The 22,583-nt window shown below is 41.6% G+C and overlaps 1 protein-coding gene across 1 annotated transcript in view; it reads right to left on the bottom strand.

Annotated features, from left to right (window-relative positions):
• The window catches only part of LOC148522938 (uncharacterized), a 104,100-nt gene that overhangs the window by 46,243 nt on the left and 35,274 nt on the right, over nt 1-22,583 (bottom strand). Inside the window, exons 2-3 of the mRNA XM_088473573.1 lie at nt 6,907-7,187; nt 2,694-2,804 (exon numbers count right to left, since the gene is read on the bottom strand). Of these exons, the coding sequence (XP_088329699.1) occupies nt 2,694-2,804; nt 6,907-7,179 (384 nt within the window). The 5' untranslated portion in view covers nt 7,180-7,187. The remainder of the gene's footprint in view (nt 1-2,693; nt 2,805-6,906; nt 7,188-22,583) is intronic.

The raw sequence follows: 22,583 nt of genomic DNA, 5'->3' as shown, positions 1-22,583 counted from the left end.
GCACGGGTTTCCGCGGGAAAATGGCATCTGCGCCTACTTTCATGGGGACATATTTTCTGCGCATGCACAGATCACTAGGAAAATGGCAACCACCATTTTCCCAGTGAGTGTTTGCTGCTCTGCAGCGCCAATCTGGCGCTGCGGAGCAGCACTTCCGGGAGTTGGCAGAGAAGTACGTATGATTACCTGTGGGTGCAAGGTGTGAGGAGTGAGCTCCCCTGGACCCAGGTGCCCGTGTGCACCGCACACCTTGCACCCATTGTAAAGACGCCTATGGATTAATGCCATTAAGGTGAGATGTTGTTGTTAACTGTTTCTCAACATTTATTAGACCCGGTGACTGGATTTTTATATTACTAAGACAGGAATCTTTTATATACATTTTTTCTGCTGATAAGTGCTTATAATTTGTATTTGTATTCTTTAGTTTTAGTATAATATGTATTATTATCCCAATTAGTGTGTACTTATTACATATGAATTAAAATATCACTTATGTGGTCAATGGATTATCTTTTTTTAGTTCTGAGTAATTGAGTGAATCCAGCACTGTTTTTTACTTTTGCTTTAATAATACTGTAGGAATAAAAACAGGCCCAAATTTCATGATTTTAGTTGTTTTTATCAATTTTTAAAGAAATCCAGATCTAAAACAAAAACACTTGAGGGTGGCTTTGGCAAAAGAAAACCACACTCATAACACGGGTCAGCACACATCTCTAACTTATAGAGTAATCAAATAAACACCCTGCTATTAGCAAATTAATAAATACATACACAGTGCTCAAAGTGTGCCAGTATGACATACCATTTTTTTCTTAATTAGTTCCAAGCACAGCAGAGCCACTAACCTGATGCTGCTATGGGAGTCTGTAACAAAGTCTTGAAAAAGCTCCAGAATACAGCGAAACATGTCGACAGTGGGGTATTGATTGTCCTCTGACTGCCCAAAGATTCCTGACAAACCTGTCCTGCTACTGATCCAAGGGATTTCCAACAAATATAAGCCATGACTACAACCAGACTGCAGCATTCTCCTTCAATGCATGTGCCAGCTATACTACTTCAGTGTTGCTATTTGGGGTAGACCCGGTAAGATTGATGCCGCCTTTCACGCTTAACAGCCGCAACCATACACAGAGTTCCCCCAGACACAAGAGGACTTAGTACAATAAGCGGCAACTGGCCGCCGCAATCCTCCATTTGGCACAGAACCTATTTATAAGTGAGACGCACTTTGAGATACTGCATGGGACTTTTCTATGATCTGGATCTTAGGAACTGTGCACCCGTTGGTGAGAAATACTGTTTGTTTCTTGTGTACAAAAATTTACTAACACAGGATTTATACTGATTATTAACATCATATGTGGAGACAGGAACTTTTGGTTTACAAAATATCTATATGCAGTCTGAAGGACACTGTTTATAAAGCTTTATGCAAAACTGAGATTGACTTAGATATACTGTAGATACAAATTGTCATATGAATTAGGATACATGCTATAACATTTTCTTTTAATTGTGTGTTTTTAGTGTGATAGATGTTTCAATTTTAGGAACAGAAGCCTTGTTGAAAATAATCATAATCATCGATGGTTTATGGCCAATGTCATATGCTTTTGCCATCGATGGGGATGGTTTCCCTCCATCGATGTAAAAGCATAAATGTTTTTTTCTTTGTTTTTTTACAAGGTGCTGTGACACTGAGCATAGCCCCGCCCCCAGGTTCTAATTGGCCCACAGGCCAGTCATGAAATATTCAGCAAGTCAGTGACCTGACAGCTGGTGTCATTGCGCTTAAATAGAAGAGGTAAAATAATCTGTAGATTCTCTGCTGCACCCTGTTAGGGCACTGTACTAATACCACTCTGCTCATAATTTTGAACTGTACAATGGAAATTATTTTGGCTGCATAAGCAACTTGATCAATATCAGATGTACTTAAGGACCTAACTTAGAACAATCTATGTTTAGGGCACTTGGCTATAGTGCCATAATTATAGACACCACAAAGTTGGGGGAAATATGCTATATACACTATACTGAGAGCACAGAAATTGCATAGTGAGAAAAAAAATATTTTGCTTTAATTATCTGTATTATTTAATTGTCTGTATTATTACATTATTTATTGCAAACTTTAGTTAGGAAATATCAGTTTGGTTTTGCTTTACTAGACATTGCCACTTTAAATTTGACTTCTATAGTAACTCAGCAAAATCTCATCAGTTTCAGAATTTACATTACATTACATTTAGCCCTATGACTGGGAGGTGGGATGGAAATTCACAGATATATGGCAGCTTATACTGAGTGATTACTGTTCTAACTTAGAAGCATGCAAAAGGTACAGTTCTATATGTTATTTATACTAAAGGATGTACATTTATGGGTAAATTTACTAAAGTGAGTTTTTAGAAGTGAGTTTTAAAAGAGATGTTGCCCAAAGCAACCAATCAGATTCTAGCTATTATCTTCTAGAAGTTGCTAGTTAAATGTTAAGTAGAATCTGTTTGGTTGCTATGGGCAACATCTCTTTTAAAACTCACTTCTAAAAACTCTCACTTTAGTAAATTTACCCCCTTACTGTGTCATCTCTGAGCCAGCGTGCTTAATGTGCTCAGCTGTGACAAGCAGAATACAAAGGAAACAAATACACATGCCAACATATCAGTAGTTTATGTACTTACAATTACTGGGGCCCAGAAAGGGATACCAATATTAAATGAAATGTTATCTACGGAATATATCAGACCAATACCGAGAGCAATTTGCAAGAAGGCTGTAAGAATCAGCACAGTCTAAGGGAAAAAAAACACAATTTCAGTTAGGATTTAAAAAAATAAATTGCCTTAGCCCAGACTTCTTAAGGTCCTAAAACATGTGTTGTTGTTTTACCTAATTGTCAGTAATCCCTGCTAAGTGTCACCTGCAACTGGTGCTGGTGGCTGTTATACTGGAGGACTGTATAAGACAATTGCACTTTAAAAAAAAAATACCACACCGCAAAAAACTCAGTTTCTCTTTACAAAATACAGGCACATGCTTAATGTCTAATAATATAAAATTCAAGGACAAATAAATACTGTTTGTGTGTGTGTGTATGTGTATGTATATGTATATATATATATATATATATATATATATATATATACAATTAATATATGTGTGTGTATTTTTTTTCATCATGAGAAATCGGCTCATCTCTAGCCAATTTATGCAGTTTTGCATATTTCCATTCTATTCTAAATCAGAACTTGGCCAGACCTATTTTGGAATAAAAAAGGTATATCGGGGAGGAAACTGGGCTGCAACAATGTGATCGTACAGAACTATTTTTACTTGTGAAGTATCCTGGGAATGTAATGGGAGAGTAATGAGTGCAGAGATTGGAGGTCTATGTCTGATGAATCGCTTGCACTTAGCACGGGTTGGTGCATGGGCTGATACTAATGATGGTTGTAGCGCTAGGTGTAAAAACAATTGGATCTATGCTTTCAAATGTTGCTTTTTAGCTGTATAGAATCGTGCGTTAGCTTAAGGTACTATAGTAGATGGGTTGGGTACGGGATCTCAGTGTTAAAATCCAGATGCTGACATCCTGACAGGGTTAGTATACCGAAACCTGTTGTAGGTTTCCAACCCTCCCCCTTTCCCTACCCCTAACCCTTCCTCCCCAGTGCCTAAACCTATCCTCCCCCTCCATGCACCCTAACCCTCCCCCTAGTGCCTAACCCTCCCCCTAGTGCCTAACCTTAACCCCTAACCCCGCTACTTACCTTCGGGATATTGATGGTCGGGATGCCGGCAATGGTATAAGTTTTGGCATCCTATTTGCCAGGATCTGGACCAGATCCCATACAGATGAATCTTCATACACCTTTTATCACATGACGCAAGGCGCTTGTCGTGTCTCAGACGCTCCATCACGGGTAGCGCAGCACATGTTTTCCTAAATTTTGCATCTCATTGCGTCACATTGTAGCCACATACAAAGCCACTCACAGTGAATCAGAGACGATAGGTTGCTACTTTTGTTACAGATGAATTTGTGTAACATATGTACAACGTCGCAGTTTAAGCATAACATAATGTGTCGGGAGGAATAGCCTAAGCTGCTCATTTCAAAACCTTTTTTGCACAGATTTGCGACTTAAGGTGCATAAATACACCGATTTTTTTTTTTGAACGCTTTAACTATAATGCCGTCGTTATCGTTCAAAAAATCGTTCAGTGTAAAACGATAAACTATGAACGATTATAGTTCATGCGCGTTCACGTTTGTCGATTTGTAGTTCAGTCAGACTGGCCAACTGAACGATTTTCAATAGAAGTTGCAACATTTTGCCTTCAACATACAGAAAATCGCTTATTATGTAAAGTAAAACCAACTACTTTGTAAAACAATTTTCGTTCACATTTTCAAGGGAAAAACTGAACAAAAATCGTTCATTACTTACATCGTTGTGCGTGTGTACCCACCTATAGACCTATATTCGATTAGGTGCGAAAAGTAGCATTTTAGTGAAAAGCATTCGCACGCAAAAACTTTTTGTGCATAATTGCGTATCGTGCTATCCAATTGCAGATGTGTTCGCACGTGCGGACGGAAACAAGCGAAAAGGTTTCACCATCTCAGAGCAGGTGAAAAAATATGCAAAATCTCTATTTTTGCCAAAAAATGTGGGGAACCCCTTGGACACTTCCCCCTAATAACAAACTAGGCAAAAAAATTAAAATACCGTAAATTTGGCCAAAAATGACCGGTCAATTTTGGGAGAAAAAAAATAAAATAGAGGAAAATGGATTTAAAGTTCTGGGTCAGGTTCTTTGGGGGGCTGTATGGATGGGATAGATGTTTTTATGATTGCAGGTGACCACAGCAGGTAATTTTAGCCTTTTTTTAAAAGTACAATTTATAGATTAAAAAATATACTAGCACCCATTTTAATGTAACTGCAGTAATTATTTTCTCCCACAAATATTGCTTTATATCATTTTTCCACACTTATGCAAATATGCATATAACAACCATTTAACACAATTTAAGAACACCAAATACTTTTATTATGTCTACTAATATACTTCTATATTGATTTCCTATGTCAGTTATGCTTTTTATGGGGTACAGACTGATTTACCCAAAATGTGCTGTACTTTTCACTGCTTTCACCATCCGCAATTTTCACACATTTTGCAATTGGATAGGGCAAAAAGCAGGAGCGCACATAGCAAAAGTATGCAGAAATATTGCACAAAAACTGGTGAATGGTGCGAAAACATTGCTGGTGAAAAAACGCGACTTTTCCCACCTAATTGAATACGGGCCTATGTCGTACATAGATGTGCATATACTGCAAGCCCAATCGGAACACTAGATATTTAGTTTTGTATCATCTTGTCATGTTAGAAGTGTGAAGGAGATGCTATTTTTGAGAAGAAACTACGCTTGTTGCGTCTAAGTCGCAAGGTCCATAGCACGTCGCGTGGAGCTATTTCGTGCATTTACAGCAAAGGTGAATAAGGACAAATCTGTATTTCAGGCTTCTGCGACTTAGCGCAAATGCAGCCATTTTGTGGACAATTTTAGAATTAGCCCCCTAACGTGCAGAACTGCAGAATGCAATGTTGGACCCACAAAAGGTTCAGAGAGTAATGGAGTTAGTAATTACCAGGGCACAGGAATGTCTGGGCGCATTGGCCTGCCAGAGACACATCTACACCTAGTTGCAACACAGCATCAGCATAGGGTGCTCACTAATCACTGTGGTGTGGGGCGCTAGCTGTTGAGACTTATTGCAGGCACAGAAATACACAGATCACAGGTGCACAACTCCAAATTAACTCCAACAGGTAGCACCTCCCATTATATATATATATATATATATAGATATCTCTACATCTCTACAGCCTTCAGTCTGGACTAGCACCCTTTCCTTATTGGTTTAGATGGAGTCTGGTTTGTATATGCACACTAGTAAGAGGCACAATTTTAGGTAAATCCTACAAGTTATATACTGTAGTGCAACTTTGGGTTGATTTTTGGTAGTGGGTCCCCTGGATTGCTTTGGATGGTCTGCCTCATGGCACCACATTATAGCACAGTCTTTCTTTTCTGCACAATTCCTACACTTTACTGTTTGTTTTTATTATATTTGTATTTTCACTTTTCTATGCAGCCGTAGCTGCTCTTATCTTTCTTACTTCACATTTCACTTTTCTCATTATAGCGATGCCCTCGGGTGGCTCAGCTGCACTGATTTAGGGGTGTCCTGCACTCTGGATTTGAACCGTAGTATGTTAGGAACCTACCCTACAGAGGTTACCTGGATATGGTGGGTAGGGCCATAACCATGGCCATGATTATGCTGAAGATCTCTATTCATTGCAATTTTTTATTGCATAATGTATTTATATATAATCAGTAATTTGAAGTTGTGCACCTGTGATCTGTCTGTTTCTGTGCCAACATTGTAAGTGTTAAAATTGTATTTCCATTTTCCAATGTTTACGTATTTACTTTGGGGCAGATGGCATACCGGCTACTCCCACCCAGCAGTAAGCTCAGCTTCTTACTGTAGGCCCCTAACCACTTTCAGACCCATGCCCTCATGGCCTTTAAACCAGCATTAACATTATTATTATGTCCCTAAGCATGACGTACTTGCATGCCTTGTACAGTACGATTGACATATGCTTGGCAGAAATACCAGATAGACCCATCTGTGGATATGTAGGGGTCAACACACCTTTCTATGATCTGATCGCAACTGCGTTCACCTGTAAATGATGCACATTATGCTGTTTTGGATGAAGTGTATGGTCTGTTTTTACAATGATACAACATTTGGATGATTAGTTTCTAAAATGATAAATGTTTAATTTGCCTTGGCAGGCACTTACCCCCAGAGCTTTTGGTTTGGATGCCAGAAATGTTCTGTAAAAAGGGGATGAGAAATTTTTAGTATCTGGCATGATTGTACCCGATCTCCACTGAGGTGCCCCAGGAGGAATGTTCCACACCATGGGTTCAACAGGGACACCGTATGGAGGTTGTGTTGTGATGACATTCTGGTGAGAGGATGGTACAGGTGTGTTTATATTGGGGACAGCTGAGTAGGCAGGAGGTGGTATGGTCTCATAGATATTTGGAGGTATTTCATCATCAATATTCATGATAGATACTGAAACAGAAGGCAAACAATAAATAGAATTTTGCTAAGTAACCAAACAATCACAATAAAGCCAAACCTGTGTTTATGAACATGAGGGATTTAAATACCGGGACGGGTCGCTAGTTACTTTATATTCTAAAAAGAAATGCACAGTATATTGTTATTTATTTATTACCAGTTATTTATATGGCGCACACATAGGAGCTTATTCTGACCTGCTCGCAAGATGCGGTCGCTCGCTGTCAAAGGGGCCGGATATTCAAATTCCTCAATCACTCTGCGTGGTTTTACGACGCCCTCTATGTCTTTGCAAGCTACGACACTGAGCACTCACTAGTGTATAAAGATGCCCCCTTTCCCCTTGCAACACACATCTACTGGATTTGTTTGATTAATCGGAGCTGCTCGCAACCCTTGAGGTTGTCTTCCCTGCCGCAAGCACTGCGATCAGTGCAGGCTGAAACATTTAGGTGACGTGTACAATGACGCTACTTTGTTAATTATGGACTCCCATTAAATGACGTTTTGTCGGCATGACACGCCTGCATCCGCAACACCACTCCCCCCATTTACATGCACCTTACATACACTTATGGTGCATACACATGGTCAGATAAAAAGGACAATATAAATGATAACAATATTGTTTGATCGATAATATTGTGGGGGTTTTTTTGTTTTGTTTTTTTTATAGCCCCCTCCAACGACCAAACAATGGTCGATGAGCAGGCACTAATGGTCGACAACGACATCTACCATCGCCCATGCATGCAGGCCAACCTGATCGATATCTGCCAGATTAGCCTGCTTACTATAGGGACCCGCGATCATTGAACACTGGTCGTTATAGTCTTTGGGGGGGTAGGTGCATGTGTTGGATGAACATCCAACACATGCAGGATGATCAGATAACGATTGTTATCGTTATCTGATCATCTCCCTGTATGACTGTGTGTACACACCATTAACTGGGAGCTCGAAATTAGATTTATTGTAGTGAACTAATTTTGTGCAGCCATACAGTTTTGTGCAGCAAAAAAATTATCGAGACTAGAAACCACTTGGATTTATAAGCTGGGTGCAATGGACCTCATTCAGAGGCGGTCGCACGGAGCTATTGGACGTAGCGTGCAATGTTTTTTTTTCAATTGTTCATGCGTGTACATGGCAGTGCGGGTGCGCAAGCCGTCTTTCCGACCGCAATCATCTTGCTCGCTAGTCACTACAAGGTCGTAGCTGTAATTGACATTTCGTGCCGTTTGTGGGTGGTTACAGGGGAAGGTGCTTGTGAACGGGGATGTGGTGGTGTGCACGCAGGCGTGGTTGACCTTTAAAAAGGGCATTTTAAGGGCGTGCATATATTACTGAGCGAGTCATCACACACATCATCTCCTTGCATATAATGATACTACTGCTCGTAGTGCTAAAGGTAGCCCAGGGTCTACCTTAAGCATTGCGAGTGCAGGCGATGGTTTCTGCCTCAACCGATGTCTGTAGGCAATTAACAATGTAACAGGTGTTAATCATTCCATGATGCTGACGTTTTTTGCCGCCTGCGACCGACTCTGAATTAGGCCGTAGAGATAGGAGGTGTGCTTTCATTGTTGTGGTTGTTTCCGCGCTTACGATGTGCGTTGCGATTGAGCGCTCGTTTTGCATATGCTTGATCACTTTGGGCGTGACCGATTGCTCCTGAGCGACCGCCTCTGAATCAGGTCCAATGTCTCCAAAGAGATTAAATGAACAAATTAATTTACAATGTTTCCATTAAAATATATCTCCTCTGAATGTTCCATTATCGTCTGATTAATTAACCTATGAATTGGCAGATTGTAGGTATTTTTGTGTATTTCTCCTTATCATTATTATCAATACCTTATGAATTATTGAAATGAAGTCCTATCTTTTCTGTCTATATATAGTTTATCTTATATGATTATAAGCGTTTGTTTGTTAAACCTATAATGTTACACTGTATGTAGTAAGGTTTGACTTTTACTCTCTTTGATATTTGTAGGCTTCCGTAGTTGTAGCTTTGCTTGTTAGCTGGGTTATGGGGAGCACGTCACTATTGACGTCACACTAGCTGCGTTCTCTGTTGGCGTTGGCGTCCAGTTCACTTGGTTTAAGAATGTACTTAAGGTAAGATTGTTTAATCATTCTCTTTTTGTATCCTGATGAAAGAACTGATAAATAGTTCTGAAATGTTGATAACTTCATTACAAGTATTTCAGTGTTTCTTCAAGTCGCCGTGAGTGCCACCTATACCCATTGCTTGAATATTCCTCTCCCTGCAAGGGGAGGTAATGAGGAGGGCACCAGGCACCAATACTTACCATATAACACGGGGAATATCAACAAAAATGACAGGTACAAAAGCTGCCCATAGCAACCAATTTGCTTATAGTGATTATGTATCAAATACATTCTATAAAATGATAGCTAGAAGCTGATTGCTTGCCATTTTTAACTTCTCTAATGGTCATCACTAGAAGGCTTGATACATACCCCCCCTCAATGTCACATTACAACATATCCACTAAAAGAGAAATAGATAATGTTTACATATATACAGTACATAATTCCAAAATTATTCCAGTGTTTTGTACTTTCCTGTGTTAGCTGTATATTTGGTTAATTGATTATTAACATCACCAAGTAAGTAAACTGAATTTTCAAATGCAGAGTCACTAGGGTAGAAAAGGTACACATAAGGGGTACATTTACTAAGATTCGTGTTGGATCCGATTTGCATTTTCGGGTAATAATATCATTTTTCTGGAAATCCGGAATTTACTACCATTAAAGTCGGGTGATTTGTGTTAGTTTTGGTGTTGAAATCGGGTGGTTTAATGCCGCAAATTCGGCCATTTTGACCAATAGAAATTATATCCCCATCAGCTCAATTCTGAAGTACTTTTCACTTATTTTTGCCTAAATTGGGAATTTGCCATTATTCATTTTGCAATAGTCAGGTGTTTGACACTCAAATCGGAGACTCAATAGAAGTTTTAAATGCACCACAAGGAACAAAACGAGTAGGGCTCCACTGTAATTTAGGTACCAGCAACAGGCTGCAGGGCCAGTACTGGTTTTAATTATAGGGAGCAAAAAATGTGTAGTGGTCCCCCTATAATTAAAACCAGCACCGGACCCTTTCTAGCGGGGGGCTGATGCCACAGCCAGGGGAGCCCTTTCACCGGACCCCCAGCATCAGTCCTGACAGCTAGTTAGCCCAGGCCAGTGATCCCTGGGAAGTTGGGCACACCCCCCCTTTAAAAGGGTCCCCCTCCCCAGGGTACCCCTGGCCTAGGCTGATAGCCTGGGGCTATCCCCGCCACCCCTGGGTGGTAGGTAGCGGGTTGGTAGTGTATGTGGTGTATTAAAAAAAAATATAAGTATCAACATTGTCTTTACAGTGGAACTGCAGGTTCCAGCAAGCCACTCCCACATGCTGGTACTTGGAGAAGCACACGTACCAGCATGCGGGACATTAATTGCCCGCTGATACCTGTAGTAAACCTGTAAAGAAATGTGTAAAAAGCAGAAAACACACACACCGTGAAAGTACAGTTTTATTAGATAACACACACACACACACACACACACACATATATACTCACCTACATTACCAGGAGAGGTCCCCTTGTCCAAAGTAGGCATCCAAGGTCGTCTTAAAACAAAAAAATGTAAATCCTGATCCATGCAACAGATACCAGCCAGGATGGTTGATATCTCCAAAATTAAATGCTCAGCCATGGCTTCTGCCTTTTATAGAGCCGTATCTGAGTGTTCATTGGCTAAGAGAGGTGAGCTCCCACCTCTCTCAGCCATTGAAGTCAATGGTGGGAACCCGCGAATAAACTTTAGTAATCTGCGGCTGTCCATTGACTTCAATGGAGGAGCCATTCATTGGCTCCTATAATTAAAACCAGGACTGGCCCTGCAGCCTGGTGCTGGTACCTAAATTACGGTGGAACCCTACTCATTTTTTTCCCCATAATTTTAGGTACCAGGACAGGCTGACCATTACGGGGCTGGTTAGGCTTTTGAGGGGGGACCCCACGTCAATTTTTTTAATAAACTGAACCCTAAAAATATAAAAAAAAATAAACAAGCAGTCTGCACATATTTCACTGATATGTGCAGGCTGCTTGTTCGGGAGAGAAATTCTACTGAAGAAATTGAGCCTTCAAAACGGACAGGATCGACCAAATACACCATCAATCAAAACGATCCTGTCAAAATCAGGACTTTGGTAAATTCCAGATTTTTTAAGTTAAAAAATGGCCGTTTTTGATCGATCCTATCCGAGTTGAAAAACGGGACAAATCGGGACCAAATCGAATCTTAGTAAATTTACCCCTAAGTGGCCTCATGTTTGGCTTTATTAACCACTTACCTTGGTGTGATTTATTGTTTACGACCATGCTGGGCAGTGCATTTCCTGACATGATCGCAAACAATGCGACCAGTCAAAATGCCCATTGACAGCTGCAGGAAAATAATCTTCCAGCAACAGCCAATCGCAGAGGGACCTCCCTGCTCCTCTACATGATTGCATGCTCCCCCAATGTTTGCCTTGCAGCTGATCACTGCTGTTCAGACAGCACGACAGCTTCCCCCATGATAATTATTGTATTTAGACGGTGATTTGATATTGATACAGTAGGTTACTCAAGGTCGAGTGAATAGCATATATAAAGTGTTACCAAATCAGATAGAACATTAGATCTGTGCAGTCCGGTATCAATAACAAATCACCATCTACAGTATGAAGGTCCACAATTATTATAATCACAAACTGAGAATATAATGAGCTTCGATTATGTACCATTATTGAAATTGTAACTTTATTTACACCTTATATTCTTACTAACTTGCCCCAGTCAGGATCTCCTCCTGTCAGCATCCGCTGTCGGGATTTGAACCGGTGGCTAAACAGCCACCGACATTTCAATCCCAGTGACAATATTGTCCTTTTGTAGCATCTTTGTCTTATTTGCGTTCCTGCACTGTACCTCATGAGTGAATAAATCGTCCTTGTTTCACTTATATGCTTGTGGTGCTTCTTACTCCTCCACACGCACACGCACACACACACTGTTGAAGCCGGATAATTGGCTGAGACAGGATCGGTTTAAAATTAAATCTGCGCAACGCCATTTTGCGAATGGCAATGAGATGCCATTTTGCGACTGGCCGCCCTGCGCCATTTTAGTGAATCTTGCCCATTATAAGTACATACATCGATGCTATTATTTAGCGTCATGCGATTCCCATGCAATAGAAAGAAGTTAAAAGTCCTCATCATATAAATACAGTCACTAAAACATATAAAATGATTAACCCTGTAAAACACGTACCATGGTGTACTTGACAAATACGTTGTCGCACAGGGCTAACTAGCATCCCAATACTTACACACTGCACACTTACATAAAAGGTTCCCTAGCATTAAAGTGTAATATTCAAGGTTTATTCAGTAATTATTAATGTTGTGAAATAAAAGTTATTTGATATCTTAGGTTTAGTACATGGTAAGCAGACCGTGTTTGGTGTTGTACTGATCCACTGTGTCTCAACAGATTTCCAATATCATCGATGAGAAGATCGCAATATGCGTCTGCAAACTATGGACTATAGAGAGTTAAAACATTAAAATGTATTCTGTAATGTTATCAGCTTAGATTAGCATGCAGTGGGAAAAAGGACACAAAGGGCTGTTGGAGACTGGTTTGTATCAATTCTAATTGACCTATGAACTGTACTGTAACAGAAGAACCAGGAAGAAGAACCAATGGAATCATGCTAAACTGTTCTATTGTATTGCCTATCCTTGTAAAGAGTATATTTGTGGGCTTTCTGAACTCGGAAGCCAGTCTTCTTGCTGTGCTGTTGACAGAGGTTTCTATACTGATGCCGGTATCTGGGTCCAGAGCACATGCGTATGTAACAACTGTACCTTGGGTCTGTTTGATTTATTTGCGCTAATTGTCTTTAGATCACAGCATGTAACCATCTGTTTTTATATTGAATAATAACTTTTTGTGCTTTGGAACCACACTCAAAGTCTGAAAGCATTTATTTATTGTGCGCCTCATAACGCGAAATAGCGACAATTATTAGAAGGTATAGGCAGGATTTTAGAAGGTATAGACAGGCAGGAAACAATAGTTGGGGGCTCGCAGTGTGAATCACGCTACAGGTCACTTGGTAACACTCAGTCAGCGATCTCTCAGCAAACGGGTGGAGGCGCCATAGTAGGAGAACGCATTGTGCCTTCAAAAATCTGCTACCACTTTGTTGCTGAGAGTCCGCTACCTGTTATTGTGGCTTAAGGAGTGCTGATTAAGAATCCAGAGACAAGGAAGGAAAAAATTTGTTTTCCTTCATTGATAGAATTTTATGTTTACAAGGGGAAGTCGCACAATAGCGTAAGGGTAATAATACATTTTGTGTAGTTGTCGCATTATTGTGTAAGCGACTAGTCACAAAATAGCGTATATGTATTTCCTGTATTGTCTATACTCTCCATCCTGTATTGCTGCCACACGTTTTAAACAAAACCGTTGAGAGTGCATGGTGATATTGATAGTTAGCATTGTTGTAAATACCTTGGTCAGTGTTGCCATAGTCTGGGAAAACGTGTATTTTTCTGCAAAGGAAAAGGGTGTGTAACAGTGAGTATTTGTTGGTAGGGGTAACATGTTCCCTAGTTAAGGGTATCGTAGGACCCTTAAGTGCTAGGTGCCTGGTGTCGGCCTAGTGGCTCGGTAGTAGATACCGCAGTCTATACACATAAGCAGGTGTAGTTGTTGTCTTTGCTGTAGTTTCGGGTCTCAGTGTGATTACAGTATTCAGTGATCTGTTAGGGTTATTTGAGCATTGTAATTGAACCGCACAGTTTTGGATAAATTGTGATTGTGAACTGAGCAGAGGGTGGATGAAATCACTGAAAAGGGTAGGTGTTATTGGAATACCTACATGCTAGCAGTTGAAAGGTAGTCAAAAAGGGATTAGCAGCCTGGTTATTCTTCCATAGGTTTGTGGACGCGTCCTGTTAATATCGTCCGCAGGTAAGTGAAAGTATCTTGACTGTCTTTCACCAGTTTAAATCTCTATTGAAAAGCTTAGGGTTCTCCCAGAATGGGAGCCAAGCAAATGGTATAGATGTTAGATGATGTGCTGGTGTTGGAAGCGCCACTTGGGTCGGCGGCATATTATGCATACTAAGTACGGTGCTTATGCGATTAGGTACTGTGATGTATGGTTTAAAATGACGATGAGTGTTAGACCATCTCCCAGAATTGGCAGCTTTGATAAGGAGGTATTGAATAATGTCCGAGATAGCATCTGTTTGGTGCACTCTCGAATGATAAAGGTAGAATATAACCAGTATTTATAATTATGGCAGCGTGAGGGGGATGTGTGGCTTAAAGGAGTGCACGCAAAACATGAGCACGTTACCGGAGAGTACACACGCAGCACTAAACTGCGATGCGTGCGTGCCACGAGATAGTGCACATGTGCAGCAAGGTAGCATTGCGGAAGGTATTGCCAGTGATTCACGCGCACCACCACCGCCATATGCGGATGGGGGTGCAGGTACAGTTGTTGTAAAAACCCATAAAAATGTAACAAGTAACTTGTACCCTCTCGAGTAATCACAAAGAAAATGTTTATGATGCGAATGATGAACCTGTTGTTATGTCTGCCATTTCCCATGCTGTACACATGTTAAATGCTCCATCACAACAAGCACAAGTGGTGCCGCCATCTTCATCAGTGATAGTACAGGAAGTGTTCACATCCACTGCACCCATAGAGGAATTTGTTAACCCTATACGTAGCAGTAATAGACTCAATCCCCAGCCTGGTAACAAGGTCAAAAGTAGCAATGCGGCCGGTCTGCATCCCATCTGTACAATAACTGTTCCGAATGGGAATGTGGATGCGAACGGTGTAGTGCCTACAATGGAATTAGCAATGCATTGTTCTTGGACAAGAGCAGAGCTAAATTCCATAATGAATGATTTCCCTGATCCTAAAAAGGAATTAGCCAAATGCCAAAGATTTTTGAAAAATGTGGGTAGTGCTCACTAGCCAACCAATAAAGATTGGCGAGTGGTGTTAAGGGCTTGTCTTCCACCCAATACCAACGTGTAAAAGTTTATCATGGATTGCGTTTTGGATGGAGATGGTCCCATAATAGACGAGAGTAACCAAGGTAACATTACCCACATAATAACTGAATTGGGTATATATTTTCCAGTAGTAGTTAACTGGAGTAAAATTTTCACCATAAAACAAAAAGAGAATGAATCTGCAGAAGATTACTGTACCCGAGCTCTGCAGGCTATCACCCAGTACACTGGAATAGAGGATATTAAAGATAGCACTCATCACAGGGGAATGATCATTACAGTACTTATGGATGGTCTAAAAGACAATCTAAAGACCCGAGTTCAGACCTCACTACCTGGCTCGAGAGGAGTTACTGTAGACACACTCACAGAATCCGCTATTGAACATGATAAAAACATCCTCAAAAAAAGAGAGACCCAGAGTGAGAAGCTAATGGCTGTTAGTATTCAAGGTTTAGAAGGAATGACTGTAACATCACAGCCACCAGACACACATGCACCTGCACAGCTACATGTCCTCACCAATCCTGTACCACCACAAACACACTTATCACACACAGCCTCAAAACCCATACTATCCACAACAACCATATTACCCTCAACATCCTTCTCCACACCCACAATCTTTCCCTACCGCTCAACCCACACAGCAACCCTTTCACCCACCCCACTCATGAAGGTGCTTTAACTGCAACCAAGTGGGACATGTAAGTAGGAACTGTAAGGTGAAGACGGTAGGACCCCCTAACCAGGGAGTACTTGGATATCCCCATAAGGGATATACACAGAGTACAGGAAATCCACAAAAGTCACCATCTCCAATTGTGGCCTTAAATGCTGTTTTGGAGAGTGAGCATCAACGCTAGGGGTCAGGTCATACCTGTAGTCTACAGAAAGTCAGGTTAATGGGAAGTACTAGGGAAGAACCGGTGATGATGGTTAATGTAGCTGGTACTAAATATCCTTTTCTTGTAGACACAGGGGTGACCAGATCAGTGATAAAAGCTCCTGCTAACTTACAGATGACCAGCAAGACAGTACCAGCAATGGGTGTAATGGGTAAAGTGCAACATTATCCTTTAACTAAATCCACAGAGGTCACTATCGGGCCATTGCATACCAGGCATTCTTTCCTCCTGGCAGCAGCGGCTCCTACTTACTTACTGGGAAGGTATTTTTTATGCAAGATGGGATGTCATATATTGTATCCCCGATGGTATATATCTAGATATTGCAGAGACACTTGCGCACGAGGTGAGGGATATATTGGACACTCCCCAAAGGACAATGTATCACTCTACTGGTTCAGGTAAAAATCCATCTCAGGTAGATCAAATGTTATCCCAAATTCCAGATTCACTTTGGACCAAGGATGGACAGGACACTGGATTAATGGCAAATGTAGCTCACATAATGGTAAATCTAAAAAGCGGTAGGCAAGCTTCAAAAATTCCCCACTACCCATTAAAACAGGCGGTAGAATTAGGGGTTTATCCCACAATTGAGCGATTACTACAGCAGGGAATTTTAGTCCGTACAGCAAGTGTAGCCAACAGTCCCATCTTTCCTGAGAAGAAGAGTGGTGGGAGGGGTTATAGGCTGGTACAAGACCTTAGAGGGGTTAATAAGGTAGTAGAGAGTCAATTTCCCATAGTGCCGAATCCAGCTGTCATTCTTATTCAGATCCCACCAAATGCAACCCATTTCACTGTCATTGACCTCTGTTCTGCTTTCTTCTCTGTACCTCTTCATCCTGACTGTCAGTACCTATTTGCTTTTACATACAGGGGTGTACAATACAAATGGACACGATTGCCCAAGGGTTTCATAGACAGCCCCTGTATCTTCTCCCAGGCCTTAGACAACTGTTTACAATCTTTTCAACCTGCCAATGGATCTGTTCTAATACAATATGTGAACGATTTATTGTTATGTTCTAATTCGTTGATGTCCTGTTTAAATGATAAAACTTTTATTGCTTCATCTCTTGCAAATAGGAAACAAGGTTGCTAAGGACAAACTACAGCCATGCCAGTCCAGGGTTAAATACTTGGGACACTGACTAACCCAGGGGTTACGACATTTGACAAATGACAGAATCCAAGCCATACAGAACATGACACTGCAGCAGAATCAACAGCAAATTCATACCTTCTTGGGAATGTGTGGATACTGCAGAATGGATCCCAGGTTTTTCTATTTTGGCCTTGCCATTACAGGACTTAGGGCCTGATTCAGAGCCGGACACTCTGACCAGAGCGCTCGCTCTGAATCAGGGCCCTCCTACCTAAAAACATAGCGGCCTCCTGGCTGCTCACATAGCTGTGGGTGACCGCCCACAGCTTATGCGAGCTGCCAAAAAGATGGTCGCGATGGTCAAGACCATCGCGACCATCGGGCTTGCGACAAGACCCTGCAGTAGTCCAGGAGTGCTTTTGGCTATATCAGAGTGATGTCAGTGGGGCCGGCCTCAGTTTTAAGTCGTTCCCATGGGAACGCCTCCGTCTGGGCAGCAACGCCCCCGGCACGCCCACCAAAGGGGGCGTGCTATCAGTCACCATCGACAGCATGCCCCCTTTGGTGCAAGACCCATAGCAACAGCTTGGCTGTTGCTATGCGGGTCTCACGCATGCGCACGATGGAGCTCCCTCCATCGTGCGCATTAGGGCACCATCGACCCGCTTGCGAGTGCTCAGAGCTTGTGAGCAGGTCTGAATTAGGCCCTTAGGCCCTGATTCAGAGTCTGACGCTCTGACAGAGCGCTTGCTCTGAATCAAGGCTGATCTTTTTTTTTTTTTTTTTTAGAATGGCCTCCTGGCCGCTCGTATAGCTGAGGGTGACCACCCACAGCTATAGCGAGCAGCCAGGAAGATGACCATTGCGACAATCGGGGTTGCAATGAGACCCTTGTGGTAGGGTCTTGAGGCCGCAAGACCCAGAGAGATTTCGGCTCTAACAGAGCTGAAATCTCTCCCACTGACAAAAGTCCAGGAATGATGATGTTCGTCCATGTAAGATGACGTTTAGCCTCTTTCTGAGTTCCGTTTCTTTGGAGGGAAAAATCCGAACTCAACGTGCAAACTCGAACCTATCCGAGCCTGCACATCCCTAGTCTCAACAGATTTCTGGTATCATCGGTGAGAAGATCACAACATGCGTCTGCAAACCTTGGACTATAGAGAGTTAAAACATTAAAATGTACTCTGTAATGTTATCAGCTTAGATTAGCATGCAGCGGGAAAAAGGACACAAAGGGCTGTTGGAGACTGGTTTGTGTCCATTCAAATTGACTTATGAACGATACTGTAACAGAAGAACCAGGAAGAAGAACCAATGGAATCATGCCAAACTGTTCTATTGTATTGCCTATCCCTGTAAAAAGTATATATGTGGGCTTTCTGAACTCGGAAGCCAGTCTTCTTGCTGTGCTGTTGACAGAGGTTTCTATACTGATGCCGGTATCTGGGTCCAGAGTGCGTGCATATGTAACAACTGTACCTTTGGTCTGTATGATTTATTTGCGCTAATTGTCTTTAGATCGCAGCGTGTAACCATCTGTTTTTATATTGAATAATAACTTTTTGTGCTTTGGAACCACACTCAAAGTCTGAAAGCATTTATTTCTTGTGCGACTCATAACGCTAAATAGCGACAATTATTAGAAGGTATAGACAGGATTTTAGAAGGTATAGACAGGCAGGAATTGATAATACACACACATTACTCTTAGTGAATGTGATAAAGGTAAACCAAAGATTTAATATTTTATTTCCTCATTCCATAAGGCCTTCTTCCATTTGTCAGCTGTAAGTTCTATAACCATTGCTTGTTCCCTGAAAAGGGTCATTTTATAACGCTGAAACTCACATATTTTTTTAGCTTTAGCAGTTTATCACTTACCATTGTACCATTTCAGGTTTTTCACTGGACTGGAAATGTTTACATTTCCATAAAAACAAGTAAAATAATGGTTTCTAGAACTGTTTACTGCTTTTGTACTCAATATATTGTAATTTATCTAGTTGCTGTACAGAATATAGCTCATATGTATGGTGTTATTTACAGTTAGGAGCAAACTCACAAAAAGTAATATAGTAATGGTATTATACAGATGTTCATATATTATATATTCCCAAAGACCTAGGACTAAGACCTGCAACAAAGCTTACTTTCATATTTGCTCCTACCACACATGGGACCTCAATCAGAGTTGATCACTTGCTGCAAGCGATCGCTCTGAATGAGGGCGGCTGCTTACTTTTTTAAGTGCCGCCTCCTGGTCGATCGCTAGGCTGTGGGTTACCACTCACAGCTCTTGCGATCGACAATGGTGATGGTTGCGATGGTCTAGACCAGGGGTCTTCAACCTTGGCCCTCCAGCTGCTGTGGAACTACACATCCCAGCATGCACTGCCATAGTTTTAGCATGCTGTTATATCAAAACGGTGGCAGTGCATGCTGGGATGTGTAGTTCCACAGCAGCTGGAGGGCCAAGGTTGAAGACCCCTGGTCTAGACCATCGCGACCATAGGGGCTTGTGACGAGACCATAATATTGGGTCTCATCCACCGCAAGCCCCAGGGAGCTTCCTGCTCTGATCGAGCAGGAAGCTCCCCACTGACATCATTGCTGATATCAGTGGGGCCGCCCCCAAACGGCAAGCATTGCACCGGGAATGCCTCCATTTGGCCGGCCACGCCCCTGCCCGCCTCCCAAACGGGGCGAGCTGTCACTCACCATCGACAGCTCGCCCCCCTTTGGTGCGAGACCCATAGCGATGGAGCGCCCGTCACTGGCCAGGTCTCGCACATGCACACGTCGGTGCCAGCTCTGACATGCACATTTCCAGTGGGGAAACATCGACCCAGTTGCGAGTGCTCAGCGCTTGCGATCGGGTCTCAATGACCCCCGTGATGTGCAGTTATGTACATGAGAAAATTAATTCAAACAAACATTGAATACTTTACATTTTAAATACTTATTTGATTAATTATTTCATTGCCTTAAATTCTAAGATTTTGAACTTCAGACCCTTATGCCAGAGCTTAGTAAAGCCTGTTTCTAGTAGAGATGTGTGTACGGACCACTACATTTTGGTTTTGGATATGGATTTCTTTAAAAATTCATAACCGCTAAAATCATGTAATGTCTATCTTTTTTTGTTCCTACATTATTACTAACCTCAATACATTAATTTTTAATTATTTTTTGACTACCTCACAAATCATATATATAATAATATTTTCACCCATACTCGCCAAAACCTGCAGTGAGCTGACTGGTTAAAGAGACAGAGCAGCAGCACAAACACAGGGCAGTTTAAAAAAGGATATAGTGCACCTAGAAATCATAGTAGCACAGCAGTGGCAGACAGGATGCAATTTAATATAAACTATACGATGCTATAGAATGTTTTCATTAATCAAGAACTAGATCAGGGCCTGAGGCAAGTAGGTAAATGGAGGTTCTTGTTGTAGTGAAAGCCAGGTAAAGTATTGAGATTGATTGAATGAATAATATTAATAATTTAAGTAACAAAAATACAAATTGGAGAAATTGAAAATACTGTTACCAAACAAGCAACCAAAAACCAAATGAGATTGCTTGATTACAGTATTAAAATGTGAATATACAGAAAAACAAAACTGATACATGGAACAAATATTTAAAAATAAGCATCCAAAATCCCAAAAAGGTTTTTAAAGTGGAAACTGAGGGCTTGATTCAGACACGCAAGCGGGTCGATGGTCCCCCACTGCACATGCGCACACCAGAGCCGGCTCTGACATGCGCGAGACCCGGCCAGTGATGAGCGCTCCGTTGCTATGGGTCTCGCACCAAAGCGGGGCAGCTGTCAACTGTGATTGACAGCTTGCCCCATTTTGGAGGTGGGCAGGGGGGGTGGCTGGCTAAACAGAGGCATTCCTGAAGGAACACCTGCCATTTAGTGGTGGCCCCACTGACATCACGAGTAATGTCAGTGGTGAGCTTTCAGCTCTGTTAGAGCCAAAAGCTCACTGGGGCTTGCGGGAACAAGACCCTACCACAAGGGTCTCGTCACAAACCCTGATGGTCGTGACCATCGTGACCATCACCTGGCTGCTCACTAAAGCTGTGGGTGGTCACCCACAGCTATGTGAGCGGCCTGGAGGCCATCTTTTAAAAAAAACAGGGACGGTCTGATTCAGAGCGAGCACTTTCAAAGAGCGTCCAGCTCTGAATCGGGCCCTGAATCCCAACTACAAACTCAGGATTCAAGGCAGAACAGCCTAGTCAAATTGAAAAATTAATTATATGAATTGCTACTACTACATACTCTGTATATGCTAAGAAGCTGCCGGAAACAGGGTCTATACCTCTTGATGAGAAACTAGTGATGGATGGTATTGCAAGACACAAAACAACATGAACACCCTAATAAAGTACAGTAATATAAACTGCCTGTCAAACACACACAATATTTGTATAGCCCATAATAAAAAATGATACACGATGGAATTGTAGTTGAACCCTGCCACACACCCTTATGTTGTATTTGAAAGAGGACATGCACAGGTTACCAAACCAATCACTTCAGCAACAGGGACTGCCACTTTTTGGGCTGAAATGCTGGGTTTGTTTGGGCCCCACAAATCAAGCTACCAATGGGCATTAGATGGCTAACCGTGTTGGTAATCAACTCTGCAGTTAGAAAATATCATCATATCATCCTCATTCTCACCTTCATCATTGTCATCCCCACTGGAATCCGCCATTACAGAAGTCTCTGTACTTTGTTGTACTTGGCAGCAAAGGTATTCCTCATATAATTTATAGTTCATTTTTATGAGCATGAGTTTTTCCACATTTTGAGGAAGTAGCCTCCTATGCCGATCATTCACAAGGCTCCTAGTTGTGCTAACCACTTTTCCAAGTACATACTGGAGGGTGGGAAGCTTAAGTAAAGCAAAGTTAGTTTGTACAAGGGGCTCCAAATTCCTTTTGTTCTCCTCCCAACATTCAAAGGGACTGTGTGACATGCTAATTTATACATTATCATTAATATAATCCTCCATTAATCTATTTATGCTTACTGTAACAGATTGAGTCATGGTAGAGGTGTCAATAATTGTGGACAATTATTTTATGCCTGAACAGATGTCCTAATGGTGTTTTACTCTGGAGTGCTGAGTTGACTTATCTTCATTACCAGTGGGTCTCTTGGGAAGGGTCACGTTTTTGCTGGCTGCAGCATTTGCAGGAGAAACTGAGCAAGATA

Source organism: Taudactylus pleione, unplaced genomic scaffold (genome assembly GCF_031769625.1).
Source record: "Taudactylus pleione unplaced genomic scaffold, aTauple2 ptg000136l, whole genome shotgun sequence".
Classification (NCBI taxonomy): domain Eukaryota; kingdom Metazoa; phylum Chordata; class Amphibia; order Anura; family Myobatrachidae; genus Taudactylus; species Taudactylus pleione.
This window is presented reverse-complemented; position numbering and strand designations above follow the sequence as displayed.